This window comes from Drosophila hydei, unplaced genomic scaffold (assembly GCF_003285905.1).
Source record: "Drosophila hydei strain 15085-1641.00,03,60 unplaced genomic scaffold, DhydRS2 tig00000060-arrow-pilon, whole genome shotgun sequence".
Classification (NCBI taxonomy): Eukaryota; Metazoa; Arthropoda; class Insecta; order Diptera; family Drosophilidae; genus Drosophila; species Drosophila hydei.
In genome coordinates this window covers 3,184,637-3,211,416 of record NW_022045656.1, presented here as the reverse complement: position 1 = coordinate 3,211,416, position 26,780 = coordinate 3,184,637, and the positions used below count along the sequence as shown (strand labels likewise).

Below are 26,780 nucleotides of genomic sequence, written 5' to 3'. Positions count from 1 at the left end.
ATGAATGCTCTTCGCTTGCTTAATTTTCAATTTTGAAGTTTCGGTTTAGATTTGTTATTTTTTTTTGCCTTCTTTAAAAAATTAGTAACAAGTGCAGCGTTCTTCTGATCATTCTCTCGTTGCTTTTCCATTTCGATGGCCGACGAAAATTCCATCAAAGTATCCATCTGATAGGTGCGCCGTGCCTCGATTGTCATTTTGAAATCCTCTTCGGAGCGTCGGAAATCCACTTGAAAAATTGAAAACGTTTTTAAAACGTCCAAACACTTGTCACACAAAAAACGCGGCAAGCCCTGAATGTCTTTTATCTGGGCAAAGGTCTTACTTATAATTACCCTTAAGTGATGTATAGATATATAAATTTAAATACCTCAATGTGTATTGTATTAGCTATAATGCGTGTTAGGCGTCGGCCATTGAATAGTGGACGTAATTTAATACCATTTTCTGTAGTTGCTCGACATTTACAGATCCGACAGCAATCGGTTAAATCGAAATCATTTGGATTGACAAATGCAATTCTCCTAGTTAGACTTCCTTCATTTTCGGACATTATGAATATATTTAAATTTTAAATTTATTATGAATCGGATATAACATTTTAAAAGTCTAAGTGACAATGTTTGTTTCAAATTTGTTTTTGAATACATATATTGTGTTTAGCAAATGATTTTGAATTCTGCCGCCACGCTATATTTTCACCTCGCTTGAAGTTGGCCTCACGCAATTTTTAGCTTACTTGAAGTTGGCTGCGCGCAGTTTTCGATTCGCACTAAGTTGGCTGCTAACAATTTTCCAACTAGAGTGCAGATACAAGTCGCAATCGTTTAATTCTTATTGATTATAATAGTGTTTGCATTGGTCGCATTCAATTTTTTACTAACTTGCGAAGATTTCAATGATAAGCCCATTAAAATTCACTGCGCCGAAAAAGCCCACAATCAATTCACAGAAATTTCAACTGGGGTCTGCCATATTTTTTGGTAAGTGTTGCCTTTCATGCCGATTCTTATACGACGTCAATTCGCTCCATTTTTTTCTCCTTTGTTGTGCTATGCTCTTTCTGCCGAATAATGCCGCAAGATTGGTGTTAGTTGTTATTGTTTTTATTTGCTGTTATTAGAATCAATAATCATTAAAATACAAGCAAATTAAAAAAGAACGATAGGATATTGTTTATTACAAATGGAGATTGTGTGATGAATCAAAATTAATTCGTAATGGTTGGCTTGACAAGGCACTTCAAATATCGTTTTAAAATAATAATTTGCTACACTTGAAAATAGAAATACTGTCTTGTGAGATATTTTTAGCTGCGCAGCATACTTATTTTTTAATTACTAAGCATATAATTTTGCAAGTACAATAACTGTGGCAACTTGGTCGGCCGGCCGGCGAAAAGGGAAACATGTCAATTAACATTGAGATAACATAGCCTTAACATAACAACGTTGGCTTTGAAAGGTAATATTCGGAGTTCGTAGCTCGCTGGAGTTTGCTTCAGTTGTGTTTATTACAAAAAAGAAAAGGAGAGAAAAAAGAAAATCCCCATACGTATAAATTTTTTGTAAAATGTTGCCAAACGACAGAAAGATATTAAGGTGCAGCAAGAATACGCGAACTGATTGCACCACATTAATTTTGCAACATCTTTTGCAGGCAACACGCACGTCAGAATCAAAGTCAGACTGCGCGCCGGCCTATCCAAAGACTCAACGCTGGAAGACTCAACAATCATCACAGCAGCAACAACAACAACAATAACACTAATAACAGCAACAGCAATCACAAGATGAGCAAGGCAGATCCAATATCTCTCAGCTTTCACGACTCCTGTCTGCGCATGTCCGATGTCCAACTGCTGCATGGACCGCGTTGGCTAAACGATCAGGCAAATAGCTCAATTAATTAACTAATAGCTCTGTATATTCATATATTGTATGTTTTGCTTACAGATCTTAAGCTTCTACTATGAGTATCTGTCGCATGTCAAGTACAAGAACAACAATGACTTGTACTTTATAGCGCCCGAGGTGACGCAGTGCATGAAATATATGGATGATTCTGAGCTGGAGATGCTCTTCGAGGAGCACGATGCACTGAATAAGCCATTCATATTTTTTGCACTGAATGACAATGGCAGCACCGAGGCAGGCGGCACCCATTGGTCGCTGTTGGTGTTCTCACGACCAGAGAAAACGTTTTTTCACTTTGACTCGTATGGCAACAATAATACGGGCCCCTCCATGGAGCTGATGGCTAAAGTGAAGGAACTGCTGGGCGTGCGGCAGGCAAAGTTTCGTCCGATGCGTTGCCTGCAGCAGGCGAATGGCTACGACTGTGGCATCCACGTCATCTGCATGACCGATCATATAGCTGACTATGTGAATCGCTATGAGGTGATTGAGGGTCTGGCCACGTTGCACATCGATACGGTGAAGGCCAAGCGAGCTGAACTGCTTAAGCTGATCCTTTCGCTGGGCGGCAAGGACTGAAAACAGTTGAATGCTTTCTTTGTTACATCTTGTAGCCTTAAGTGACCTTACATAAAAACGTTACTAACTGTATAACGCACTGTGAATACGATTCCACGTATACGCTTAAATTTATAAGACATAGAGAGAGAGAGGGGAGGAGGTAGTTTATGGGGTGCTTGCTTCAGCCGTTGAACGCAAGCTGATCTTCCACGTGAATGCGATATTTATATTAATAATTGTAATTTGTTTAATTTAATGTTTACTCTTGCCCAGTGCTAGGCACCACAACAAAAACAGAAACAAAAGCAAAAACAAACGAAAAGAAGAGACAACATCCAACACGAGCACATTTGAAAGAAGTGCGACTCATGTATTTTTCAGTTGGCTTACGGAATAAATATTTGTTTGTTCAAGCCAAAAGCTCATGTTTATTATTATCAAAGGACAGGCAGCATATTTCTGTTTGTTTGTCCAGCGGAATTTAAGACAAGTATCAAACGAATATGGGTTCAGATTTGAAACGTTTTTGGACCTGTGAATTGCTGAAAAATATAATGAATAAAAATAAAACCTAGAGACTAAAGAGTACCTTGATTACTGAATATATTTCTTGTCAGGTATACTCGTATTGTTACACAAATTTCAACTAAGAGAATATACCCCGAATTGATGTTATCATCGATTCGATATCTAAAGAGCAGTCTAGTAGACTATTTTAATGCTTTATACTCTGTAAATAGTCATGGTTTGACTCCATTTATCCGTTTTGATCAGACGATTCGCTAGTCAAGATACAATCATCATTTGCTAATTAGGCCTTGGCCTAGCTAAGTAGGAAAATAACATTCAGTTGGGTAAAATTGTCCGTTAAGCATGGTCGGCGAGTTGCTTTTGCGTCTGTATGACAGCTATTCGTTAATTCTAGGCGTTACCTCGTACTTTCGAGTGTCACAGAGTTATCGCGAGACGTGGCTAACGCGCGGCTATGTCCTGGTCGTGAATGTCTTGACGCTCAGTCTGCTGCCTTTGGCATTCTGGCTGTCAGCACAGTACGTCAGGACAATTGGTTGGTTTCCAAACTTGTTGACCTACACCACATATATACTCTTCACGGTGTCCTATGTCACTATCGTCTATACTCTAATCACACGTTCATGTCGGGATACGGCGCTGCTGAAGGTGCACGGAATCGTGCAGAGATTGAAGCGAGCACCAGATTTTGTTGTTGAGCATTCGGTCGACGGCACTCTTGACAATTTGTATAATTTAAAGTTGGGCTCTGTTCTGATCATCTGCCTGTTCGGCATGTCAACCTGCCTAGTGATACCGAACGAGAAGAGGTTCAGCGTCATGCTCTGCGCGTTCTTCTACTTAAATGCCATGAATATTCCTCTGATCGCCGTCCATCGTTATTTTCTGGCTCTATGGGACATCGCCTTTTGCTATCAGAGTCTCAATAAGGAGTTGTCACAGCTTCTGGATTCTCTGATCAAAGAGTCTCCATCGCGTCTCCAGCTGGAGCAGCTGCAGCATTTGTGGATGTTACACAGCCTGTTGGGTCGCTGTACACTGAGACTCAATAAGATCTATGAGCTGCTTATGCTGGCGGCGCGCTTTGAGAATTTGGCTTTCTTTGCGATTAATGGATATTGGGGAATACTCTTCTCATCTAACGTTAACTCGCCTTTCTATGTGATTCTCTACGGAGCGATGAACTATTATGTGCATGTAATGGACTATTATCTATTGAATTTCATGTTTGATCAGACTATAAGGTACCAGAGTGCGATACAGCACAGTCTTAGCGAGGTACCTTGGTCAAGGGAGGTTCATATCCACATTTTATATATATCCTAACATATATATATATATATAATACGCTTACTCTTGCAGCTGAATGCCTTTGTCCTGTATGCGTGCACTTCCAAGCTGAGCCTTTGGGTTTGCGGTCTCTATAAGGCGAATCGTCGCAGCTGGTTCCAGATGCAGATCTCCATCATAACTTTTTCCATTTTGTTGCTGCAGTTTCATTTGGTGCATAATAAGAAATATACTTTGTAAGACTTTTTTTGTATGTATATAATTTAAATAATTTATTGTTAAATTTCGATTGGTCCATGAAATATCAGAACAGACAAAAAGTTCACTGGAATTAATCATATCCTAAAATATATCACAACATGTTAAGAAAATAAATTCAATTTAGCTTAAGATTATAAATCTATTACACAAAATAATCAAAAACTAATTTCATATTCAGCTTGATCAGACAAAGTTGACTAGCTTTGTCTAGTACAAATAACAACCCAAATACACAACTATAACAGGATGGTCAGACAGTTATTTATAGAGCTTAACAATCATCTAAACAGTAAAGGGCAAGCAATTTAGTCGGATGAATACGATTCATATCAATATCATTATTATAATACACAGCCAGATGGAGGGAATACAATACTCTAATCAACTATATATAATCCATATCAATATCGTTAAGTGTACACATTTCGATCACATTACACACACTCATCTGCATTCGGTATTCAGTTTTCGGATTACATCGAAATATATATATATATATATATATATGAGGAAGGGCCGGATTAACAACTGCCTCCCAGAGAGAGGATCAGCTTCAGCAGCTCGGCTCGCTTGGCCTTCACAGTCTCGATGTGCAGTCCGGGCAGACCGTGTATCATCTCGTAGCGGTTCACATAATCAGCTATATGATCGGTCATGCAGATGACATGGATGCCACAGTCGTAGCCATTCGATTGCTGCAGACAGCGCATCGGACAGAACTTGGCCAGACGCATGCCCAGAAAGTCCTTCAATCTATTCATCAGCTTCACCGATGTAGCCGTATTGCTATTACCGAAAGAGTCAAAGTGAAAGAATGTCTTCTCGGGCTGTGACATCACCAACAGCGACCAATGGGTGCCACCTTCCTCAGTGGCTCCGTTATCGTTGAGAGCAAAGAATATGAACGGCTTGTAAGCAACATTGTTCTTGTCCAGCAGCATCGCCAGCTCAGAATCATCCATATATTTCATGCACTGCGTCACCTCGGGCGCTATAAAGTACAAGTCATTGTTGTTCTTGTACTTGACATGCGACAGATACTCATAGTAGAAGCTTAAGATCTGTAAGCAAAATATACAATATATGAATATACAGAGCTATTAGTTAATTAATTGAGGTATTTGCCTGATCGTTTAGCCAACGCGGTCCGTGCAGCAGTTGGACGTCGGACATGCGCAGACAGGAGTCGTGGAAGCTGAGCGATATCGGATCTGTTTTGCTCATCTTATTGCTGTTGTTATTGTGACTGTTGTTATTAATATTCTCGATATAATTATGGTTAGTGTTGTGGTTAGGTTGGCGCACAGTTGGGTATTCTTTGTGACGTGCGTGTTGCCTGGAAAGTGTACGAAAATGTTTAACAATTTTGTAATTTAGTATATATGGATGTTTGTTTGCTGTATTATGTTCAAGCTTCAAATCGTTCTGTATTTTGGCAGCATTTTATAAGATCTTTGATATTTTTCATTTCTAACATGAACTTCTCTTCAAATAGTGCGGTTAAAGTTCCGTTGTTAAGTCCATGTAATGTTAATGTAATGTAAATGTTATTTAACATGATTCCCTTAAAGTTTGGCTGTCACGTGTTTCTGTAGCGCAGTATGCTGCTACATACAAGTTGTGCGCGCAGTACGCTGATCAATACGCTGGGAGAAGTGAAGTTTCAAAAATAGTTAACAATTTGTGTTTTATTTTAAATGCAAAATCAAATGTGAGCTTAGATTACTGCTAAATTTATGATTAAAAACATATTGTATACAAAGTAATTATAATAGCAATAAAAATACATCGAAATATTGATATTACGAGGCACTAAAATGCATATAATATGCATATTTTACAGTTCACATACACACATCTCATATACATAAATATAAAGAGGACATGCTGATAGATCGTTTGTATATAGTATATACCAAGCCGCTGTTACTTTGTGTTTGGTGGGTTAATTGCGGGGCCCAGGAAACAATTTCCAAATACTAAAAACTACTTTCGGCTGTGTATATAATTTATAATAAAAAGAGTGCGCTTCACAGTCGCACCTCGGGTCGCTGCCAGCCGCCAAACTCACGCTCTAGCTCCTCGGCTACGGCCAGGCACAATCGATCCTGATTGAAGTTAGCTATGACCTGCACGCCCAGCGGCAAGCCTTCGCTGCCCAAACCAAGCGGCACAGCTGTGGCCGGGAAGCCCAGCACATTCACTATGCCCGTGTAAGAGAAGTTAATGGGACGCAGTATGGGTTCGTTGTGATAGGGCGCCACAGTGGGATGAGTGGGATAGATGAATACACCATTATCCCCCAACAGCTGCTGTAGAGTGGCACGCAATTCATCCCGCTTGGCCACCATATGCTTGTATTTAGAGGAGCCATGCTGGCACTGTGCATTATCCATCACGGCGGTGATTAGGCCAATCAATGTATGCTTGGAGGCACCCACCAGCCACTTGAGCAGCTCCAAATAGGTGTTGATATCGTATCGCAGATTGCCCAGTTGGTAGCTAAAGCCATGTCCGGAATCATCACGCATGTTAGCAAACCAAATGGCAGCCGATTGGCGTATCTGTGGCAGCTGAAGCTGTTTTACCTGACCACTGCCAAATTTCTTGCTCAAGTGCTCGGCCACACGACGCATGGCCTGCAGCAAATCCTTATCGACGGCGGATACCATCCGACCGCCGCCATCCGATTCCTGATAGAAGAAATTCATTTTCTCTAGCTCCACCGGCTTGTTCAGCTGCAATAGCTCCGCCCGATCCCCAGCCATAATATGCAGCATGGGTCGCAGATCCTCGGCGAAACGTGACATGGGACCCAGACCCAAAAAGGAGTTCTGTTCCTCACTGAATGGGGTAGGAAACTGGCCCTTATTCGAAACGATCATTTTGCTGGGCTTGTGGCCAAATATGCCATTGAAAAAGGCGGGCATCCGAATAGATCCACCAATATCGGAACCCAAGCCAAACGGTGAGCCGGCGGCCGATTGGACACAACCTTCGCCGCCGCTGGAGCCGCCCACAATACGATTCGTGTCGTAGGCATTGTTCGTTCTGCCATGCACCGTATTGTTGCTCTCCCACCACATACACATCTCGGAGACATTGGTCAGCGCAAAGGGAATGGCGCCCGCTTTTCGCATCAATCCCATCGCATCCGAATCATTTTCTGCGCGGACTTCGCGACGCGAATACAATCCAGCTGTATGGAGCATGCCTGCAAAGAGAAATCAGTTGGCATTAATATATGTGTGCTTATTTTATATATACAAAGATATATACTCTTTTTAATTAAAGCATTTTTTACCCGCTTATAGCATCATTTTTGTTATAAAAGTTGAACAATGAGAATGTTGCTTATCTTTATTTTGCAATTTTTTTAGATAAGCTAGAAACTTTTACCCCTGATGATATGGTTTTCGCTAAGTAAAGATATTCAACGAATCAATTGAAAATTTTTTTACAACCAATTATGATATTAAACCTAGTACAATATTTAAAAAAAACCAGGTAGCTACCGACTGCATAATACTCATTTACGGTCAAAACGCTGTCAGCTCCAAAAGCTAGAAAGATGTGGTTTTTTCAAATTCGAAATTTTGGTCCATCCTTAGAAGTCTACATTAACGTAAAATTTTGGGAATTAAGCTCCAAAACTGTGGCAATTACAGGGTATTTTCTATATACCCCATAAGAGGCAAAGTGTTTGGTAAAATAAAATGTTTTCGTCAATTTGTAGAGAATTTAAAAGTGACTCACATGCCAAACTTAAGCCCTATAGCTGTGGAAATTTTTACCCGATTTGATATCTCTTTCATTTCGTGAATGAGTATAATAAAAAACTAATTTAGTTGTTAGATGCATTTGACAACTTTTAAGTTCGTTTTCTAGCTAATCTAAACTGACAAAACTATTATAAAGTGAATTCAAATTAATATACCTTGAACTATTTAAAATTATAATTGATATATTAATAACATTACTCAATTGTATTTTATTTTTCGCCTGAACCTCACCTTTAACCGCTATGCAGTCCTTTGTTGTGATGGGCACGCCCAAAAAGGGTTTCAACGTGGCTAACTCTTCTACTGTATATTGCCCGGACTTGATCAGTTCATCCGCTGCGGCTGCCTCATTGTGTGCGTCATCGTAGCGCTGATCGACGACACAGTTTAGCAAGGGATTCACTTCCTTGACGCGGCGTATAAACGATTCCAGAACCTGAACGCTGCTGAGCTGTACAAAATATGAATATATTAGCTGCTAGGGATGAGATTTGGAAGATTTGTTATCTGTACCTCTTGGTTACGTATTTTACTGGCCAACGAAGTGGCCGATTCGAGGAGGATGGGATCCGTTATAGCCGGCATGCGTTTGCCGCTGGCGCCATATATCAAACGAAAGATAAATCGAAAGAAGGATTGCAACAGTCCAAAGACGAAGGCGCCAATCATGCGGCTAAGAGACACGCTCCCCTGCTCCAATTGCTTCTCCGGCATGGCGTCTAATGGAATGTCTACCTACTGCTATAAATATCTATATATATTGTTAGCAAGTCGTTTTTATAATTGTATTCGAGTTCCAGTGCTTGACCAGGCCCATGTGTTAATTCTCTGCAAAGATGTGAAAAGAAAAAAGTGTAGATAAGAAACAGACAATAAGAGCTTTTGAATGTATCTTATGTAAACATTTCCATGAGCGCATTTTATTAATGTATTTTCGGTTTATCTGGGCGATAAAAATGCTTTAGGCTGGCAGAGTATTGGATTAACAGTATGACTGCTACGCTTCATGTTAATAACAGCACTATAATAAAAACTTAACATTGCAGGAAACGGCCTTATTCAAATTTGCTAACAGGATTCAAAACTAGAGTTGAACTGTATGGTTCAATTTTATGAACAGGTTCAAGTCCGCTCTTTTTTGAATTAACTGCAGTTCGTGAACGAATTAAATAGCTTATGCTTGAAAACGAAAAGTTTAGAAGCATATTCTATTGACTCGTTCAATCGCATTTATTCGCAATATGTAAAATAGATAAGTGCATATTAAGAATTTTTTATGGACGATTAATAATGCATATAAATATACTTTTTTATAAATGCTGTTTAATAAAATTATTCAAATCTAAATTCTTGTCGCATATTGATTATATACATATATACATAAATATATATATATATATATTGTGTGTATATATATATTTGGACGATGAACTTTCATAGGCTTATATGTACAGAGCCCCACTATTTTTAGCTATCAAAGCAGCCACTTAAATATCGCCACGTGCCCCCTCGATCGCCGCAACAACTTCGACTGAGTCATATCCATTATCAAGTTTATGATGTCTGGGCCTCACAAAACTTATCTGCCCAACGGATCGGGAACAATACATATGAGTAAACAGCAATGGCGGCGGCGGCGGCAAACGGATATAATGCCGAGAACTAACGAACAATTGCCAATTTGCCAAACATAAACAACAAAAAGTTTATTTGTGGGGAAATCGATGGTCGTATACTTCGTAGAACATTTGAACCATTTTTTGTAATGAGTATTTCTAAAAGTTATACTTCTTATATGTATTTCCCAATTTTAAAGACCTGCTTCTTTTTTAATATACTAAATTTCACATAATATTAAATTTACCAATTTCTCTACTAAGTTCACACAACACAGATGACCTTAATCTAAAATACCTTTATGTCTTTATATATTCTGTAGTCTTTAAGCAGTCGTAATTCGATTCTACCTATTTTTTAGATAAATTCTAACTTGATATAGTCTGTTATTCACTTTAATCTCTACAATATTTTAAGCAAATAAGTTTCGAAGGCAATATTAGTGCTGGCAACTGTTTAGTTTTGGAAGTAGGCTATACATACACTTAAGTATGTAGACCCCAGTTTTGCGTGTGTTATAAATATTAAAGAATGCAAACTTTTCCATTCCAGTGACTTTTCAAATAATTTATGAAGCGCAAATCTTGAAATGAAGCGTGTGTATGTAGTATATATGTATAATTAATGTTTTTAAATTCAAAAATTAAAAAAAAAACACAAGTTGAGATTATTTTTGGCCGTACATATAATATAAATGAGCAATTTCTAATCATTTTTCATACACAAATAATTCTGCATGTGGCTTTGCCTGATAAACAAAAAAGTGAGCAACCAAGTTCATCAAACGACTAAATCTTTGCAGCTTAGCATTGTTGCCATATGTAGAGCTGCCATTCTATATCTACTAGTGCCTCATTATCTTATCGGTGTTCAATGCATGCTGTCGAATTAGCCAACGGGATTAACTTTGGACTTTTATGGTGATTGCAATAACACAGATTAACTGGGAAAAGTAGTCGACGTTTGGAACTACACAAGCTTATTACTCGGAACGAGAGCTGTAGAGTTCAGAAACTTCACAGTGTGACTCATTTCACAAGCCATACCTGAAAATGTATATTCGATAAGATTGAAATTAGTCATGGCACTAGGGTCTTAAGTGTCAATGGCGGGCAAGTCAATTAAGCATTACATCTAAAAAAGCTCAAAGCTCAAATTTAAAAATCAATTAAATCAAAAAAACGAAGCTCAAAACTCAGATTAATTGATTTAAATAACTTAAAATATAATTCATTAATAATTATAAATAATTAATTTAAAACAATTATTTTAAATGTTAAGGTTTTTACAGTGCATAGGGACGTCGCATATGCCGCAATTTATCCTATCTGTCTCTTATTTTCCTTGTTCTTTCGTTTTCTCTTTGTATGTCGTTCAGTCTGAGTTTCACCAAGTTGAAGGACGCTGCTCGTCTCTTTTTTCGCCTTATCTCACACAGTGCGGTGACATTGTGTAATTGTCTGTCATGGTCGCAGTTGGGTACAAGCTCTCAACATTGATGTTATTGTTACAACTTCTTATCAGGCATTTGTTTGACGCAGCATATCGCAATTTGTTCGAGCACAGTTTGCTTTCTTAATAAGTTTAATTGAATTGCGCGGCTTCCAAATGGACACGCTTCAATTTACACATGACAGCAAATATTTTATATACATACGAATCAACAGCTAATTATTAATACTAAATTTACCAATTGGTTTGCGCAAAGTTTGATATATTATCAAGTAAAGATAATGTGTAAAAGAAAAACCGGATTATATGTCCGATAAGATTGCAGTCAATATCATCAAACGTGTTCGTGATCGAGATTTTTGTATATGATAGGCCTATGCAAAGACGTTAACAACACTTGTTGCGTGAGAGTAACTATTAGTTAATAGATGAGGAGAGAGAACGAGGACTAACGGTGAGCGCATTTGGTTGCGTGTGCAAGAAATTAAGTGTCAAATTCGTAGAACTGCGGGCGCGCAGAGAATTCAATAGTGAAATGAGTAGAGCAACTGTCAGTGCGGGTGTGGTTGACTATGTATGTGTATGCGTGTGCGTATTTGTGGGGCCGGGTAGCGAAAGGTGGCAAAGCAAACGCAACGACCGGCAAGCGCTTGCTGGACAATGACATCATGCAAAAAAAGTATATACATAATGAAATTATAAAAGGATAAAGCACTCAAGTGTAAGGAAATTTAATATCGAACACTAATAAGAACCACCTTGTTGATATTAACTTCAGCAAATTGATGCTGACTGCTAAATACATATAAACAAACAAATATGTATACAAACGTATGTGCAGTAGTTGTATTTATACAATGCATAAATAAAAACGATTTAAATTTTCCACTGTGTGTCACTCATTTTACATTAAACCAGTTTCTCAATGAAGCATCAAATAATGCGCCAATTTATAGTATTCATTCCATTGAATGATGCACACAATTATACACACAACCCCACGCAGTAGCAATGGAAATTTGTTGTCTATGCGTGTTGGATTACACAGAAAAAATGACAGTTAATTTTCTTGGTATTTTTTTGTTATTCAAGCAAAAATCGTCACGATATTTGTACAATGGCTATTGAAAATGCATACACAAAAATTAGATTGTGTCAGGCGACAGGAACTTTACCCGCAAATACAACGATCCGAACAGCTGACCGATTCGTTAAGAACTGACAAAACGGAGCTGGTTTGTTAGGCACTAACAAAATGGTAGCGCAGTATGCAGCTCACATCTGTGATATTGTATTATTATTTAAATTATTTTTAATTTATTTTATTATTAATTTAAATATTTTAAAATAATATAGTTTTTTTTTGTATTTACTTGACTGATTGATTATTTAAAGCACATTTATTTTACTATTACTATTTAAGGCTTCCGATAGATTTCAAGTCTTACAGCTGTTATACCATTATGTTATCGATTGCAATCAGCTGATTTCTAAGTTTCAACTGTTGAGCCCATAACAATAACAAGTAAACTGCATGATGACCGATTCACAGTTGAAACCGCCAGTATCAGTAGAGAAAACTCCACTCAAACCACCAGCTGTGGCTGTCTTAGCTGCCAATAGCTTACAGCTGCCCAGCTCATCGGCACAGCAATTGGCGAGCTCGGGCTCGGCAACAGGCAATCCGCGCAATAAATGTGCACTAAAGCCTGGTTACTCTTTAATGAGTTGGATACGTCTATGCAATTCTGGCGCTGATCTCTCGGGCACCGGAGGACGCGTTGTACCAGTTAGTCGTAGCGAGCTGGCTCTGCACAATCAAGTGCACGATGCGTGGATGGCCATTCGAGGCAGAGTATTCAATGTGACTCGCTACATGGATTTTCATCCGGGCGGTGTAGATGAGTTAATGCGCGGTGTAGGACGTGATGCTACCAAGCTGTTTGACGAAGTGCACGCTTGGGTAAATTATCCTCAATTGCTGGGCAAATGCTATGTGGGCCCGTTGAAGGAGAATGTTGCGACCAACGTAGAAGCAGATCTAATCCGTCCACCTCCGGCGCCAACGGAGCTTGTACCACGCTTCGATTGGATTCAACAGCGAAGTGAATTGACACTCTATTTTTATACACGACGCATGGCTAATCCTGGTTTGCTGCTAAAGCGAAAGGACACGTCTGAGGTGGAGTTGGAGCTACGTGTCCAAATGGCGAGCTGCTGGCATGTCTTTGATTTTAAGCTTAGCGCCGCCGTAGTGTGGCCACCGAGGGCTGTGCGTGTAGGTCCGGAAACGGGCAAAATTGAAGTCGTACTCACCAAGCAGGTGGCCGAACCATGGCTAACATATGGCACTCAGGAGATTAGTAAATTAAATTCAACTTACGCAGAGCACTTGACATATGAGGTGGTGCTGTGCGAGCTCTTCAATCATGATTCCTTTGAGTTATGCCTTCAGAGCATTAAGCAATCGGTGCTTTTGCATCTGCCAGTGGGCTATCATTTGGACATACTGCTCCCACACAATGGTGAGTTGCTAGAGCGCAGTTATACACCCGTGCCACACAACTGCCTTCATTCTAATAGCGAACAAATCGACGCCGATGCTAGTCCAAACGTAAGAAATGAATTTCTTATCAAGTACTATGAAAAAGGAGCAGTGTCCAGTCAGCTAAAGCAGCTGCAACCAGGTACCACAGTGCAATTGAGTCTGCCGCGTGGTAATTTCAAGCTGTCCGCATTAGAATCACATCGCAACATACTCCTCTTGGCTGCGGGCAGCGGTATTACGCCCATATTAAGTCTGTTGCGGCCTTTGCTCAAGCGTCAGACGAATCGCATGTAAGTGCTTTGCGATTTAGCTACTTATGCTCTTAATAATCAAAGCTCTTCTCACAGCGAACGTCTTCAACTGTTATATTTTAACAAGACTCAAGCTGATATCTGGCTAAAGGATAAGTTTCAAGCTCTACAGGATTCCGATGAACGATTCACTTGTAAAAACATTTTGTCGGAGGCGGGTGGCCGTATCTCTCAAGAGCTGCTAACGCCTTTGTTCAATAGGCAGCAAGCCGAAACTTTCAGCTTTGTGGCTGTATGTGGTCCCGCAGGTTTTAACACAGCTGCGGCTAACAGCTTAAAGGAACTACAATTGAAGCCGGAACAGATTCATGTTTTTCAAGGCTAACATTGGTGCAGATAGTCTTAAGTTCACCTAACTAAACTAAGCTTACAAGCTTAACAACCTACTTTTCAATTTCTTTGTTTATATAATATTCAGGCTAGTAACAAACATTGTAAGCTTACTTAAAATATAGAAAATTTCCTGCAGACTAGTTTTTACAAACTTTTCTATATGTTATGTATATTACCAATGCAAGCTGCAGTGGAGAAGCACTAATAGCCTGATATATTATTAATATTTAGTAAATGTAATTCTTTGCCATTTAGTATTTAGTTTTTTATATATATATATTTTTTTACATATCTTTGTTTTAATAATTTAATAAGTTTAACAAATACTAAAAAATTGTTATTCCTGACGTTGTTGTTTACAGAAAAAGGCGTCGTTGTCGTCTTTGACTAAAGTTTGCACAAATGTCGCTCAGTTAAATATATATATATACATATATCTATATATATACAAATATATTTATATATATATATATATACATTTCAAACCATGAAAACAAATTATTTGTTATTGTAGAGGACACTGAGAAGCGTTTCAAAATAAAAACATATAATTTTGACATCAAAAATCCAATCAGGTAAAAAATTGGCAGAAAATTTTTCACATTTGCGACTATCGAATTTTTTTTCACAATTTGCTTGCTAACTGTTAAGTAAACATGCGAGTGTGTGTTTATTTTCTGTTCGAGTGTGTGTGTGTGTATGTAGGTTTTTGTGTCTTCTAATAGGAGCGAATTGCTGGTGGTACCGTCTCGACCTCCTTGTCCAGCGTCTCATCGATAACTGGTCTGTATTTAAGGTCTACATCGCCATCATCGTTACACACCCAGGCGAGCGTGTGCTTACGCCAATGCTCCTCGATGGGCTTCTTCTGCTGCGACTCCAAGGGCTTGCTATAGTCCTGTAACATATACAAAACCAAGCATTAATAAGAAGTAGTTAAATTAAAGCTTATTTCGAGCTCTTGTTTTTCTTACATATTCATCGATACGCTGCTTGAAATCTTCGCGTGCGTGGGCACCGCGTGATTCTTTGCGCGCTTCGGCTCCGACAATAGTCATCTGAGCATTGGCCAGCAGATTCTGCAGCTCCAGTGTCTCAATCAGGTCAGAGTTCCACACAAGTGATCTAAACTCGTGAAAACATATTAATAATCAATAGGAAAGTTTCAGCAAATTTTGGAGTTACACACTTGTCAATAACTTTGACGTCCTTGAACTGTTTGTAAATCTCCTTCATTTCGCTAACGCCCTTCTTCAAGATGGGACCATCGCGGAATACAGCAGCATGGTTTTGCATGCAACGCTGCATCTTCAGACGCAGATCAGCAGTGGTTATACTACCATTTGCATGGCGCAGTTTATCCAAATTAGCCACAGAGAACTCCCCAGCATTCTGTAAATGATTAAAAAATCAGAAAATCAAAGAAAATCAGGAATATATAGATATAGTTGACTTACATCCTTCAGCTCGGGCGCTGGCGCACCAGGTTTGTTTTCCTCAGCAATGGTCTTAGCGCAGGCACGGCCAAAGACCACCAGATCCAGCAGAGAGTTGGCGCCTAAGCGATTAGCGCCATGCACCGAGCTACAGGCTGCCTCACCGGCCGCATAGAGACCGGGCACAATCTTGTCTTTGCCGTTACTGTCAATGGTGAGCACCTGGCCGCGATAATTAGTGGGAATACCACCCATGTTGTAGTGCACGGTGGGCAACACGGGGATGGGCTCGCGGGTCACATCGACGCCGGCGAAAATCATAGCAGTTTCTGAAATGCCGGGTAGACGTTCAGCCAGCTGTTTGGGCGGCAAATGATGCAGCTGTAGAAATACATGATCTTTTTCGGGTCCAACACCACGGCCCTCCATGACTTCAATGGTAATGGAGCGGGAGACAACATCGCGAGAAGCCAAATCCTTGGCGACAGGCGCATAGCGCTCCATGAAACGTTCGCCCTTAGAATTGATCAGATAGCCACCCTCGCCGCGGCAGCCCTCAGTTATAAGACAGCCGGCACCATAGATACCCGTCGGGTGGAACTGAACAAACTCTAAATCCTCTGAGGGCAGGCCCTGACGTGCCACCAATGCGGTACCATCGCCAGTGCACGTATGCGCCGAGGTGCAGGAAAAGAAGGCGCGTCCATAACCACCGGTGGCCACAACCGTATTCCGTGCACGGAAACGATGAAGGCTGCCATCTTCCAAATTAATGGCCAGCACGCCACGGCACTCGCCATCTTCGAAGATCAGATCCAGGGCAAAGTACTCGACAAAGTAATTGCAATCGTAGCTCAACGACTGACCGTACAGGGTGTGTAGCAGCGAGTGACCGGTACGATCCGCAACAGCGCAACATCTGTGAGCCTGACCGCCCTTGCCAAACTTCAGACTCTGGCCACCAAAGGCGCGCTGATAGATCTTGCCGTCCTGGGTGCGAGAGAAGGGCATGCCATAGTTCTCCAGCTCAATGACAGCCTTGGGTGCCTCGCGTGTCATATAATGTATGGCATCCTGGTCGCCCAGCCAATCGCTGCCCTTGACCGTATCGTACATGTGCCACTTCCAGTCATCCTCCTCCATATTGCCAAGCGCAGCATTAATGCCACCCTGAGCAGCAATCGTGTGGGAGCGTGTGGGAAACAATTTCGTAATTACTGCTGTGCGGAATCCTTCAGCGACCAGGCCAAAGGCAGCGCGCAGTCCCGAGCCGCCGGCCCCGACAACAATCGCATCGTATGCATGATCTACAATCGGATATTGCTTGGAGATGGCATCGGGATTCGCTGATTTGGACTGCTGTTGCCCGGGCGTTATATGATAGCCGCGATGCTGCTGCGTCGCTGCGGCAGCCACTGTTGCCACACGTTGCTATAATTGACAAATTGCATGTAGATTAGATTTAATGAAACATTACGAGATAATCGCAATTAGTCACGCCATTTATGAAGTGTATAAGATACGAATGAATTGCAATTTAAGGTCAGCTGTTTTCCTGAAAAATAGACATATTTTAATAGGCACTATTTAGCGGGAATCATGCAACACAGTAAGATTCAATTAGAATTTATCTCCAAATTTCAATATTATAGAGATGTGAGAAACTTGGATTTGCTATATAATTTGTATATGTTCTTCTTCTTTTTAGCGTGCGGTTTTCAAAAATCCGCTAGGTAATTAAAGTCAGGTTTATTTGGTATTGAGATCTAGTAACACTGGCTAACACACTTTCTCACATCTGTGACACACATATATATATATATATATATATATATACATGCGAAAGAATCTATATTTCTGCTATTGCTGCATGAGGCACAATTATCGCAATATCTGAACTGGAAGTGCTAATGGAAATATCAAGATAAGATGACTTGTTTTTGCAAAAAATGCTACATATTTATACATATATATCCCGAAACGTGAATGTGTGTTAAATATTTGTGCAGAATAAAGAGAGCCCCACACGCCATGGGAAGATTCTCATTGACGAGTTTTGACAAGTGTATTGAGGTTTATCAGTTAAAGCGCCGCTTGAAGCAACACACACATAAACAATGAGTTGCTTATGTAATAATTAGCATTTTAAGTGTAGCTCATTTCAATAATGTGCATTGTATAATCAGCTGTGGATCACCGGTCGCGCCTCTCTCGCATGTGGACATTGAATGTGTGGGCTTATCAGCACGACAAAACGCTTAAATAACACAAAAAACAATCTCACTGACAACGCCTATCAGAAAGCCGAATTTCGATGTCGCATCTGTTGCCAAATTTATTGGACGGAAGAATTTCGGTGCGGGGTACGTGTAACATAACCTCTGTGTATTATTTACACTTATAATTTGAATGTGGCCAATATAATTACAGTCAATTTAAATGTTAAATTGTTAATGATTCGCGTTTACGCAATGCTAGAAAAACTTCATTGCAATCATTTGGCCAAGCACAAATTTAACAAATTACATAACACTGCCACGGGTTCGTTGAGGACCGAAATATTGGTCGCACTGCTATAGGCTTCGCCGACATACAGATTTACTTTCTGAGGAGTTAGTTATCTTGCCTAGTAAATACATACCATTGTTAATTAAATAATTACATTGTATGGATACCTACCATTGAGGCGAATGCATTTTTGGCCAAAATCGATGGCGCACGCATAATTCCGGACATGTTGGTTGTTGCTGCTCAGCTGTGTCTCTACAATAGAAGATACACTTTAGTCTAGTTTGTGCCCGAGCCACTCAGACAGTGTTGGCTTATAAAAGTGAGAGTAAAAACGCACGACCTATGCGTTTTTGTGGCAATGTGAATAAAAAAGTTTACAAACTTTTAAAAGTTATATGTCGAACGCAGTGTGACCCGAGTTCGGAAAACTGAGAAATACATTTCATACCAGGGGTACAAACAATTATCGCTCAGCCGCTGGCATCGATACTTTTGTGAATTAACATGTTTTGTTCCGCTGTTAAATGTTTTCCTGGAATTTAATAATATTTGAAGTATTGGTTTTACAATTCTTTGTTTTGATTACTCATTATTTTTGAGTATATAGCATGCCTGGCAAAATATCAACAGTTGTCTGTTTATAGTGTAACCAGATTATTCAACTAACAAAATTAAATGTTAGCATCAACAAGTTTTAATTTTGGTTGCATCGATAAGTATACGGATATATGATACATAGAATATATTTTTATTTAGGACAAATGTTGTGTACGTGAGGTTCGTTATTTGGGTGCTTTAGATCCACATCTACAAGCATATTCCTCCGGAGTAAAGTCGGTCATATGGTTAATGCCCATTTTCCAAGTTACTTCTCCGCTGTCGTATTTCTTATTATGCTCCACCATTTTGGCCTTAGCTTTCTCATATAACGAACGACGCATTTGATCTTCATCTCCGACATATTTCTTATTGTGCATATTCTAAAGTTCAGAGATGTATTAGATTGGTTGTATAGTTGTTTCGTCCAATAAACATTACCTTATAGAGGGACCACTCATCATCACTAACGATCGACATGGTTACAGTTATACTTTTAGGTAGAAAATGTAACAAGTGTTTATCTCAGATATTTATTCAATGCAAGATGACTCGTTTACAAACATTTAATGCGCAAAACAATGAACACAATGCACACTCAAAACAATGTCACCACCATACGCGTGAGGTTGGCTGCATTTTGTCTACAAACGAGATGGCCACACTGTTGTGGTGCAATCTATGTTCGAGCGCTGTTAACTTTAGATTTATGTTTGTATTTGTTATTTTTATAAATTGAGAAGAACGAAAAATCTATTTTTTTTATCAAAATTTTAATATGTCAAGTTTCTGGGACAGACCTGGAGGACAGAATCAATATATAGCGGCATTTTTTGCATCCCTTAGCGTATTTACCTGTGGTGCCACAATCGGCTGGGCCGCGCCTGCACAGATCGAAGTTATGGAGAAAAAATATTATGGCTTTCCAGTAAGTCTCACCGAATATGCCTGGACCTGTGCACTGGCCACTTTAGGGTGCGGCCTAACCGTAATGCCGGCCGGAGCATTAGCCAATTGTGTTGGCCGCAAGGTGGCTATGTTGCTACTGATGCCTCCATATTTAGCTGGATGGGCTCTAACGATTTATCCGATTAATTTGTACCTGCTAATGTTCTCGCGACTATTGCAAGGCCTATGCAGCGGCTTTTATGCAATGATTACACCCATATATTGTCTAGAAATTTCGCAACTGGAAGTGAAGTCATATATTGTCAATTTCACGATGGTATTCTATTTGATGGGAATCCTATATTCTTATATCCTGGGCACTGTCAACGATATGCTCTATCTAAATTGTGGGTGTGCTGTTTTTCCCGCATTATTTTTGCTCACTTTCATATGGATGCCGGAGTCGCCAGTCTATTATGTGCTTAAGGACAAGAAGATGAAGGCAATTCGTTCGCTTCAATGGCTACGAGGCACGCACATGGACGTATTAAGAGAGTATGACCACATTTTTAAAGGAATCGAACAGATTCGGGAGAATAGTTCGTACACTTGTCGAAAACTAAAGCACAAAGCTTCGATAAGGGCTATGTTGACATGCATATGCCTGATGGGCTTCAAGCACCTTTGTGGCAGCGTGGCCATTCTAACGTATTCTACATTGATACTAACTGACGCCGATAGCCAAATTTTCCTGAACGTCAAAGTTTCCACCATATTTATTGGCCTATCTTTCTTACTATCTGGCATAATTTCATTAATCGATTGCGCTGGGCATCGGATACTGATGATTTGGTCAGTCGTTATGGTGGCTCTAAATTGTACTGTGCAGGCCACGTATTTTCAGCTTAAGGACAACCATGAGTACGCGATTCAGTGGCTACCCATTGTAAACCTTTGCTGTTTCTTTTTCTTCTTTGGACTGGGTGTGGGCGTTTTGCCATACGTCATAATGCGAAAGTACTTTGGAGAAAACATTGACGTTATGGCATATAGTATAATTTGGACGTTTAACTGTCTATTCGCATTTGCCAGCGCATTGCTATTTCCCTATTTACTGCAAATTGGGAATATGTCATTGTGTTTCTGGATTTTTACAGCCATTGCATTTTTGTACTTAATATTTGTATACTTTTTTGTACCAGAGACGAAAGGGAAGACCTATGCCGAAATCAAAGAAATGTTGAACAACTAATGGATTACATTTCAGATATAAATTTCAAATATATACACAAATATGTGTGATTTATGTTTATATTTTTATATATAAATAAATAATGTTTTTTTTTAAATATATGTAATTGTAATTGTAAATGTATGTAAGAAGGCGGAATAGCTAACACTATTCTTGGTTGGGTGCAACGGCCGAGTCGTAGAAGCCGTAGAAGAAAAGTTCTTTCACTCTACATATTCTTTCAGGAGCCTATATACGAAATTTTTATCCATTCGCGCCATGATTACAGCTTATACAATTCACAAATTACAAGTTTATATTCAACCTTTGTCGCGGTCATTGGTAATTGCGCAGATTGGAGGGAGATGAAGCTGATATTGTCTTCATGTATTTGCCTGCATAAACTAAAACGTAACCAGAGTCGTTGTGGAAATTTGTGGCTAGCAGAGGTGTCAAAGTTTGTACATCGACCGACCATCTTCATCGATCGTAAATACCCCAACAGTTGTGATGCCTGTCAATTGCATTATGACGGTCACATTGCTGCTTCTGTGCATCTTTGAGGGTTTCCCAATGGAGTTGTGTCCCTAGCAGAGGTGTCAAAAACACTTATAATGTCGTCTTTGAATTTTAGTGTGCATAAGTTTTCTTTTCGAATGAATTCCACGCATTTTGTAGGAGAACCAAGGACTTTGCATACGCTTTGAAACAGGTCGCGGGTAGCGATGCGTCTGTGGTGAATTTCATGATGGCAGATGGCCCAATCGCAGTGTGGCAACACTGTATATGCTGGATCCGTGGTGAATATGAACATATTAACCTTTTTGTTCATTTGACTGTACAACAAGGCAGTAGAACGCTGGGGAATACAAATTTAAGATTTTGCTTTGGGTCAAGGCTGCTTTGCTTCGGTTGAGCGCTTTTGATCGAAACTACAAGTGAGGAGTCCAGTTGGATTTCGAAATTTGATATGTGTATATAGTTTGACGAATGTATACCAGCATTATTTTCTACGTTTCATTATATAATTCAAAAACAAAAAAATTAAAATTTTCGTACGTTTGTTCTTAGTTTTGAAGTTTATTTTAGATTTGCAGAATAGCTTAATATGACTGTAATACGACAATATTTAGCCGGCTTGGCAGCGGCGTTTGGAGCTTTTTGTCTAGGTGCATCAATTGGCTGGTCCGGACCAATGGAATTACCAATCAAATCGGGGGAGGCGTACAAGTTTGCTGTATCCGAGAGTAGTTGGGGTTGGATCAGTTCAATGTTGACTTTTGGAGCTGCCTGCATGTGTATACCCGTTGGCATATTGATTGCAAGATATGGACGAAGATTTATTATGTTAGTGCTATGCATACCGTATTTAATTGGATGGGGATTTATTTTGGGCGCGCAACACTCATCGATGCTCTACGTTGGACGGCTTATAGTGGGTGCCTCCGGCGGAGCGTTTTGTGTTACGGCTCCCGTTTACACAACGGAAGTCGCTCAGCTCTCAGTCCGTGGTGTAATGGGTTGTTTTTTCCAGTTAATGATTGTTCATGGCATACTTTACGGCTTTGTTGTGGGCGCGTACACCTCCCCACTTGTGGTTAACATATTGTGTACCATATTGCCACTGTTATTAATGTTATTCATTTTGTGGATACCCGAATCTCCTGTGTTTCTGGCCCAATTGGGTCAGCCAGAAAAATCACAAAAGGCGCTTAAGTGGTTGCGAGGAGAAAATGCGGATATTAGTGCAGAAATGAACATTATGATAGCTGAATCAAAGAAAGACGAGGCTTCTTTTAAGGAGGCGTTTTCTCGTAAAGTAACACTGAAGGGTCTTGTTATCGCAATTGGATTAATGCTGCTGCAGCAGCTAACGGGAATCAATGCCATTCTATTCTACGCGACCTCAATTTTTATGGAGGCAGGCACGAATCTGGACGCCAATGTTTGTACGATTATTATTGGTGTCGTTCAAGTTGTGGCTACGGTAATTGCGATACTGCTTATAGAGAAAGCTGGGCGAAAATTGTTGCTGCTCATCTCGGCTATTGTGATGGGGGCGACAACGCTTGTTATGGCACTATATTTTCTATGGCTAACAAATGAGGACTTGGGCTGGCTACCGACTCTTGCCATCAGTCTGTTTATTGTTGGATTTTCTTTGGGCTTTGGCCCGGTGCCTTGGTTAATTATGGCAGAGCTTTTTTCAGAGGATGTGAAGCCTGTATGTGGTGCATTTGTTGGAACCAGCAGTTGGCTGTTTGCATTTGCCGTCACGAAACTGTTTCCAGTTATTCTACGGGCGATTGGTCCAGCTTATACATTTTTTATATTCACAATTTTTGCTATCTTAGCTTGTGTATTCATAGTTTTTCTTGTGCCAGAAACCAAAAACAAACCTCTGGAAGAGATTCAAAGTATGCTTGCTGGTAAATAAGGTTACTCATCTGAAAATGTAATGAAATAAATCGGTTCATTGTGGCAATATTTGGTTAATGATTTTTGATTAAGCTTACATTAGTTTCCAAGCGAGAAGCGTGCATTCATTACATACCTGGATAGCGTTATCCAGTATCATAATTTAAAATCCTGTACATACATATAGGGTATGATAGTACATTAGCTGCATAATTTTCATCATATGTATATGATGTATACCTATATGATGTATATTTGTGTATATGTTTATGTGTATGTATATGATGTATTGTATCGTATAGAATATTGTTAAGAAATTCAAGCCATTTGGGGATATAGGCTTTGTTTTTAGTAATGTGCGTCAGTATGTAGGGAAACACACACATATACACATTTGTCTAAAGAAAAATATTTTTTTTTTTTAAATTTCGGAATTACTAGTTTTATTATTTACATATGTGTTTAAAAAGGCAATATGTTGCCGGTTTGATTGGCTCACTTGGGGCTCTGTGCTTGGGCATGGTCATGGGCTGGTCGGGTCCTGCGGAAATGCTAATAGCAAAGGGAAAAGGATACTCATTTGTGCCCACCAGCGACGAATTTGGGTGGATTGCCTCGCTGATGACTCTGGGAGCTGCATCCACCTGCCTACCGGTTGGCTATATGGCTGGCGTCTTAGGGCGGAAAATGGTGATGATAGCGATTTTGATTCCATTAATGCTGGGCTGGCTCTTGATCACGGCGGCTACACATGTCCTAATGGTACAGCTGGGGCGATACGTAACGGGTGCATCGGTTGGCGTCTATTGTGTACTGGTGCAAATCTATTGTACGGAAATATCCGAGGTGAAAAATCGCGGCGTAATGGGCTCTTTCTATCAGCTATGGCTTACAATTGGCATATTAATAAGTTACACCGTCGGTGCCTACGTCCCTTTATTCATCTTTAATATCTTTTCCACTGTCGTGCCCCTTGTATATTTCCTTTTGTTCATATGGATGCCCGAAACGCCGGCGTATTACGTTCAGAAAGGCAAGACGGATAAGGCCGAGAAGGCTTTGCATTGGCTGCGTGGCAAAGATGCGGACATAAGCGCAGATATTCAAGCCATTTCTATTGAGATCAAAAAAGAGAAAGTTAATATACGCAAAGCTATGGGTCGCAAGACCACCCTCAAGGGCCTTGGCATTTCGATAACGCTGATGGCACTGCAACAATTTATTGGCATTAATGCGATTGCCTTCTATTCGACAAGCATTTTTGAGGAGGCCAAAACCGGAATACCGTCGGAGGTCTGCACCATTATACTCGGAATTGTAGGTTGTATTGCCGTCGCACCTGCTATCATGTTCATCGATCGCTGCGGCCGCCGCATATTCCTGTTTGTCGCCGCTGCAGTAATGTGCGTAATGCATTTCCTGATGGGAGCGTACTTTCATTGGCTAAGGGATAAGAACGTAGGCTGGATGCCAATATTGGCGATTTGCATATTTGTCTTTGCCTTCTCGATGGGCTTTGGTTACTTGCCGTGGCTGATCATGGCTGAAATATTTGCGGAAGATGTGAAGCCTCTGTGTGCTGCCATTTGTGGCACACTGAATTGGATATTTGGATTCACTGTCACAAAATTGTTTCCGATATGCTTAAGTGTTGCCGGACCGGCTATAACCTTTTGGATTTTCGCAGGTATCGCACTGCTCGCCTTCTTTTTCACTTTCGTTGTGCCGGAGACAAAAGGCAAAACTTTGGCTGAAATCCAAGAAGAGCTCCAAGGCAAGCCTATTTGAGGAGTTCGACATCACTTAAACACATATATATATATATGTATATGTATAGACATATATATGCATACTCATATTTACATACTCCCACGCACTTTATATATGTATGTATCCATTCATATATCTATATATAGCTGTCACTTCGACAGTCGGTGAAAAGTGAGACGTATAAGAATTAATCTAATTAAGATGCATATATATATATGTAGTGTGATCCTCAGACATATAAGAGATTTAAGGTTCATAGTCAAAAAGATGCTTAAAAACAGCTAATTCGACTACTTAAGAACAGTCAAATTCTCTTTTTGTCATTTTCAAACCTTTAGACAAGACACAATTCCAATATAATAGACTACATGATACACAAATAGACTAATTAACCTTAGTAAGATTAAAAAAAAATCTGTCTTTTATTTACATATAAGCAAATTGTCGTATAAAAGGCGCAAGTACAATAAGGTTAATGATTTAAGTAGAATGGTCGTCAATGATGATACTTATGCTGAATACAACTCCTGAGGGATGCATATACTCATTTGTTCTCCAATCAGCATGCCCGGAATGGAAACGACGTATTAATAGTACGGATTTCTCAGATTAAACTTATTGGCTCCAATTCATTGCCAAATGGTAAGAATCTATATTCGAATATTCCGAAGTACATCAGGAGAGATGATGTGCCTGTGGTGAACAATTCAAGTGGAACTGCGACATCGTTTTACTTTTAAGAATCATTTGATTATTTGTTCAATGAGATACTTAATTCCCAAATGTAATTATATTCCAAATGCAATTATTTCCCAAATTATTTATTTATAGATTTTATTATAAATAGAATATACATAATTTCACTTAGTGTTATGATATATAAAATATCATTCATCTAGTCAAAAATTTTATTTTTTTCCGGGTGTAAAGAGATTCTTGACAAACTATATGTTTGTGCGGATTTTCTTCCAGTGCAACTCTGCTCGCATTTCGTAAGTACCGTTATTCAAACAGTTGGATCCATTTCGCTCACGCTACATCAGGTGATTGATTAACATTCGTCATATCGATTTATCGATTAGTTTAATTATTAAAGACGTCGCTGTTCACATACATACGTATACATATGCGAGTAACCTATTCAGGGGCAACTGTTAGCCACTTTTATTGGGAATAGGTTTGGGAAACGACAATGGAATATTTGATGTGTCCCATAACTGTAAATAAATCATTTCTGCAGTTGGCTAATTTGATTTACATGAATGTGTCTATTGCTGTTCTGCTCGCACTTTTTTTTTCATTTGCCATAGATATAATGCCACTAGCT

The 26,780-nt window shown here is 39.7% G+C and overlaps 11 protein-coding genes across 17 annotated transcripts; 6 read left to right on the top strand and 5 right to left on the bottom strand.

Annotated features, from left to right (window-relative positions):
- Positions 1 to 21: 21 nt before the first annotated feature.
- On the bottom strand, positions 22 to 618 carry LOC111594302. 2 transcript variants are annotated; one of them, XM_023307543.2, is made up of 2 exons: positions 371 to 618; positions 22 to 320 (listed from the first exon to the last, which is right to left on the bottom strand). In XM_023307543.2, exons 1-2 carry the CDS (start codon positions 551 to 553, stop codon positions 27 to 29), a joined length of 477 nt encoding a protein of 158 aa, XP_023163311.1. In that variant the 5' UTR covers positions 554 to 618; the 3' UTR covers positions 22 to 26. The 2 variants fall into 2 exon arrangements, with proteins under 2 accessions (XP_023163311.1, XP_023163321.1); XM_023307553.2 differs by having other exon boundaries at positions 22 to 308.
- Positions 619 to 710: 92 nt separating this feature from the next.
- Positions 711 to 2,883, top strand: LOC111593069 (sentrin-specific protease 8). 2 transcript variants are annotated; one of them, XM_023305659.2, is made up of 3 exons: positions 711 to 983; positions 1,660 to 1,891; positions 1,956 to 2,883. In XM_023305659.2, exons 2-3 carry the CDS (start codon positions 1,793 to 1,795, stop codon positions 2,493 to 2,495), a joined length of 639 nt encoding a protein of 212 aa, XP_023161427.1. In that variant the 5' UTR covers positions 711 to 983; positions 1,660 to 1,792; the 3' UTR covers positions 2,496 to 2,883. The 2 variants fall into 2 exon arrangements, with proteins under 2 accessions (XP_023161427.1, XP_023161418.1); XM_023305650.2 differs by lacking the exon at positions 711 to 983 and adding an exon at positions 1,485 to 1,601 and having other exon boundaries at positions 1,956 to 2,843.
- A 461-nt stretch (positions 2,884 to 3,344) lies between these two features.
- Positions 3,345 to 4,607, top strand: LOC111593060 (putative gustatory receptor 59b). Its single transcript, XM_023305638.2, has 2 exons — positions 3,345 to 4,304; positions 4,371 to 4,607. The coding sequence occupies exons 1-2, from the start codon at positions 3,351 to 3,353 to the stop codon at positions 4,536 to 4,538; spliced, it is 1,122 nt and encodes a 373-aa protein (XP_023161406.2). The 5' UTR covers positions 3,345 to 3,350; the 3' UTR covers positions 4,539 to 4,607.
- A 306-nt stretch (positions 4,608 to 4,913) lies between these two features.
- Positions 4,914 to 6,055, bottom strand: LOC111593688 (sentrin-specific protease 8-like). The gene is made up of 2 exons (XM_023306587.2): positions 5,685 to 6,055; positions 4,914 to 5,620 (listed from the first exon to the last, which is right to left on the bottom strand). The coding sequence occupies exons 1-2, from the start codon at positions 5,781 to 5,783 to the stop codon at positions 5,081 to 5,083; spliced, it is 639 nt and encodes a 212-aa protein (XP_023162355.1). The 5' UTR covers positions 5,784 to 6,055; the 3' UTR covers positions 4,914 to 5,080.
- A 370-nt stretch (positions 6,056 to 6,425) lies between these two features.
- LOC111593674 (fatty-acid amide hydrolase 2-A) lies at positions 6,426 to 12,675 on the bottom strand. 2 transcript variants are annotated; one of them, XM_023306565.2, is made up of 4 exons: positions 12,586 to 12,675; positions 8,855 to 9,169; positions 8,573 to 8,792; positions 6,426 to 7,773 (listed from the first exon to the last, which is right to left on the bottom strand). In XM_023306565.2, the coding sequence occupies exons 2-4, from the start codon at positions 9,053 to 9,055 to the stop codon at positions 6,590 to 6,592; spliced, it is 1,605 nt and encodes a 534-aa protein (XP_023162333.2). In that variant the 5' UTR covers positions 9,056 to 9,169; positions 12,586 to 12,675; the 3' UTR covers positions 6,426 to 6,589. The 2 variants fall into 2 exon arrangements, with proteins under 2 accessions (XP_023162333.2, XP_023162342.2); XM_023306574.2 differs by having other exon boundaries at positions 12,549 to 12,614.
- Positions 12,676 to 12,829: 154 nt separating this feature from the next.
- LOC111593733 (cytochrome b5 reductase 4) lies at positions 12,830 to 14,851 on the top strand. The gene is made up of 2 exons (XM_023306722.2): positions 12,830 to 14,248; positions 14,306 to 14,851. Exons 1-2 carry the CDS (start codon positions 12,945 to 12,947, stop codon positions 14,592 to 14,594), a joined length of 1,593 nt encoding a protein of 530 aa, XP_023162490.2. The 5' UTR covers positions 12,830 to 12,944; the 3' UTR covers positions 14,595 to 14,851.
- Positions 14,852 to 15,178: 327 nt separating this feature from the next.
- On the bottom strand, positions 15,179 to 19,001 carry LOC111595070 (succinate dehydrogenase [ubiquinone] flavoprotein subunit, mitochondrial). Of its 2 annotated transcripts, XM_023308630.2 has the most exons (6): positions 18,932 to 19,001; positions 18,718 to 18,801; positions 16,060 to 17,469; positions 15,792 to 15,994; positions 15,577 to 15,727; positions 15,179 to 15,500 (listed from the first exon to the last, which is right to left on the bottom strand). In XM_023308630.2, exons 2-6 carry the CDS (start codon positions 18,772 to 18,774, stop codon positions 15,321 to 15,323), a joined length of 2,001 nt encoding a protein of 666 aa, XP_023164398.1. In that variant the 5' UTR covers positions 18,775 to 18,801; positions 18,932 to 19,001; the 3' UTR covers positions 15,179 to 15,320. The 2 variants fall into 2 exon arrangements, with proteins under 2 accessions (XP_023164398.1, XP_030081917.1); XM_030226057.1 differs by having other exon boundaries at positions 18,718 to 18,991.
- Positions 19,002 to 19,276: 275 nt separating this feature from the next.
- On the bottom strand, positions 19,277 to 19,731 carry LOC111595091 (cathepsin L-like proteinase). The gene is made up of 2 exons (XM_023308654.2): positions 19,588 to 19,731; positions 19,277 to 19,529 (listed from the first exon to the last, which is right to left on the bottom strand). Exons 1-2 carry the CDS (start codon positions 19,624 to 19,626, stop codon positions 19,332 to 19,334), a joined length of 237 nt encoding a protein of 78 aa, XP_023164422.1. The 5' UTR covers positions 19,627 to 19,731; the 3' UTR covers positions 19,277 to 19,331.
- A 111-nt stretch (positions 19,732 to 19,842) lies between these two features.
- Positions 19,843 to 21,286, top strand: LOC111594984 (facilitated trehalose transporter Tret1-like). The gene has a single exon (XM_023308487.2). The coding sequence runs from the start codon at positions 19,925 to 19,927 to the stop codon at positions 21,284 to 21,286; it is 1,362 nt and encodes a 453-aa protein (XP_023164255.1). The 5' UTR covers positions 19,843 to 19,924.
- Positions 21,287 to 22,206: 920 nt separating this feature from the next.
- LOC111595082 (facilitated trehalose transporter Tret1-like) lies at positions 22,207 to 23,752 on the top strand. The gene has a single exon (XM_023308641.2). The coding sequence runs from the start codon at positions 22,374 to 22,376 to the stop codon at positions 23,700 to 23,702; it is 1,329 nt and encodes a 442-aa protein (XP_023164409.1). The 5' UTR covers positions 22,207 to 22,373; the 3' UTR covers positions 23,703 to 23,752.
- Positions 23,753 to 24,078: 326 nt separating this feature from the next.
- Positions 24,079 to 26,184, top strand: LOC111593153 (facilitated trehalose transporter Tret1-like). Of its 3 annotated transcripts, none has more exons than XM_023305773.2 (2): positions 24,079 to 25,370; positions 25,891 to 26,184. In XM_023305773.2, exons 1-2 carry the CDS (start codon positions 24,140 to 24,142, stop codon positions 25,935 to 25,937), a joined length of 1,278 nt encoding a protein of 425 aa, XP_023161541.2. In that variant the 5' UTR covers positions 24,079 to 24,139; the 3' UTR covers positions 25,938 to 26,184. The 3 variants fall into 3 exon arrangements, with proteins under 3 accessions (XP_023161541.2, XP_023161527.2, XP_023161535.2); XM_023305759.2 differs by having other exon boundaries at positions 24,079 to 25,457; positions 25,891 to 26,183; XM_023305767.2 differs by lacking the exon at positions 25,891 to 26,184 and having other exon boundaries at positions 24,079 to 25,852.
- Positions 26,185 to 26,780: the final 596 nt, after the last annotated feature.

Excerpts from the sequence above, each read along its gene's own strand:
- LOC111594302 (XM_023307543.2), bottom strand. The coding sequence starts at position 553 with ATGTCCGAAAATGAAGGAAGTCTAACTAGGAGAATTGCATTTGTCAAT. Across the intron at positions 321-370 it reads CTAATACAATACACATTGAG|ACCTTTGCCCAGATAAAAGA; the intron begins GTATTTAAATTT and ends ATTATAAGTAAG.
- LOC111593069 (XM_023305650.2), top strand. The coding sequence starts at position 1,573 with ATGTTGCCAAACGACAGAAAGATATTAAG. Across the intron at positions 1,602-1,659 it reads AACGACAGAAAGATATTAAG|GCAACACGCACGTCAGAATC; the intron begins GTGCAGCAAGAA and ends CATCTTTTGCAG. Across the intron at positions 1,892-1,955 it reads CGCGTTGGCTAAACGATCAG|ATCTTAAGCTTCTACTATGA; the intron begins GCAAATAGCTCA and ends TTTTGCTTACAG.
- LOC111593060 (XM_023305638.2), top strand. The coding sequence starts at position 3,351 with ATGGTCGGCGAGTTGCTTTTGCGTCTGTATGACAGCTATTCGTTAATT. Across the intron at positions 4,305-4,370 it reads AGGTACCTTGGTCAAGGGAG|CTGAATGCCTTTGTCCTGTA; the intron begins GTTCATATCCAC and ends TTACTCTTGCAG.
- LOC111593688 (XM_023306587.2), bottom strand. The coding sequence starts at position 5,783 with ATGAGCAAAACAGATCCGATATCGCTCAGCTTCCACGACTCCTGTCTG. Across the intron at positions 5,621-5,684 it reads CGCGTTGGCTAAACGATCAG|ATCTTAAGCTTCTACTATGA; the intron begins GCAAATACCTCA and ends TTTTGCTTACAG.
- LOC111593674 (XM_023306565.2), bottom strand. The coding sequence starts at position 9,055 with ATGCCGGAGAAGCAATTGGAGCAGGGGAGCGTGTCTCTTAGCCGCATG. Across the intron at positions 8,793-8,854 it reads GTAAAATACGTAACCAAGAG|CTCAGCAGCGTTCAGGTTCT; the intron begins GTACAGATAACA and ends TATTTTGTACAG. Across the intron at positions 7,774-8,572 it reads GGACTGCATAGCGGTTAAAG|GCATGCTCCATACAGCTGGA; the intron begins GTGAGGTTCAGG and ends TTCTCTTTGCAG.
- LOC111593733 (XM_023306722.2), top strand. The coding sequence starts at position 12,945 with ATGATGACCGATTCACAGTTGAAACCGCCAGTATCAGTAGAGAAAACT. Across the intron at positions 14,249-14,305 it reads AAGCGTCAGACGAATCGCAT|CGAACGTCTTCAACTGTTAT; the intron begins GTAAGTGCTTTG and ends CTCTTCTCACAG.
- LOC111595070 (XM_023308630.2), bottom strand. The coding sequence starts at position 18,774 with ATGTCCGGAATTATGCGTGCGCCATCGATTTTGGCCAAAAATGCATTC. Across the intron at positions 17,470-18,717 it reads AAAATGCATTCGCCTCAATG|CAACGTGTGGCAACAGTGGC; the intron begins GTAGGTATCCAT and ends TGTCAATTATAG. Across the intron at positions 15,995-16,059 it reads CAGCGCCCGAGCTGAAGGAT|AATGCTGGGGAGTTCTCTGT; the intron begins GTAAGTCAACTA and ends AATCATTTACAG.
- LOC111595091 (XM_023308654.2), bottom strand. The coding sequence starts at position 19,626 with ATGTCGATCGTTAGTGATGATGAGTGGTCCCTCTATAAG. Across the intron at positions 19,530-19,587 it reads ATGAGTGGTCCCTCTATAAG|AATATGCACAATAAGAAATA; the intron begins GTAATGTTTATT and ends TCTGAACTTTAG.
- LOC111594984 (XM_023308487.2), top strand. The coding sequence starts at position 19,925 with ATGTCAAGTTTCTGGGACAGACCTGGAGGACAGAATCAATATATAGCG.
- LOC111595082 (XM_023308641.2), top strand. The coding sequence starts at position 22,374 with ATGACTGTAATACGACAATATTTAGCCGGCTTGGCAGCGGCGTTTGGA.
- LOC111593153 (XM_023305759.2), top strand. The coding sequence starts at position 24,140 with ATGTGTTTAAAAAGGCAATATGTTGCCGGTTTGATTGGCTCACTTGGG. Across the intron at positions 25,458-25,890 it reads AATCCAAGAAGAGCTCCAAG|CAAATTGTCGTATAAAAGGC; the intron begins GCAAGCCTATTT and ends TTTACATATAAG.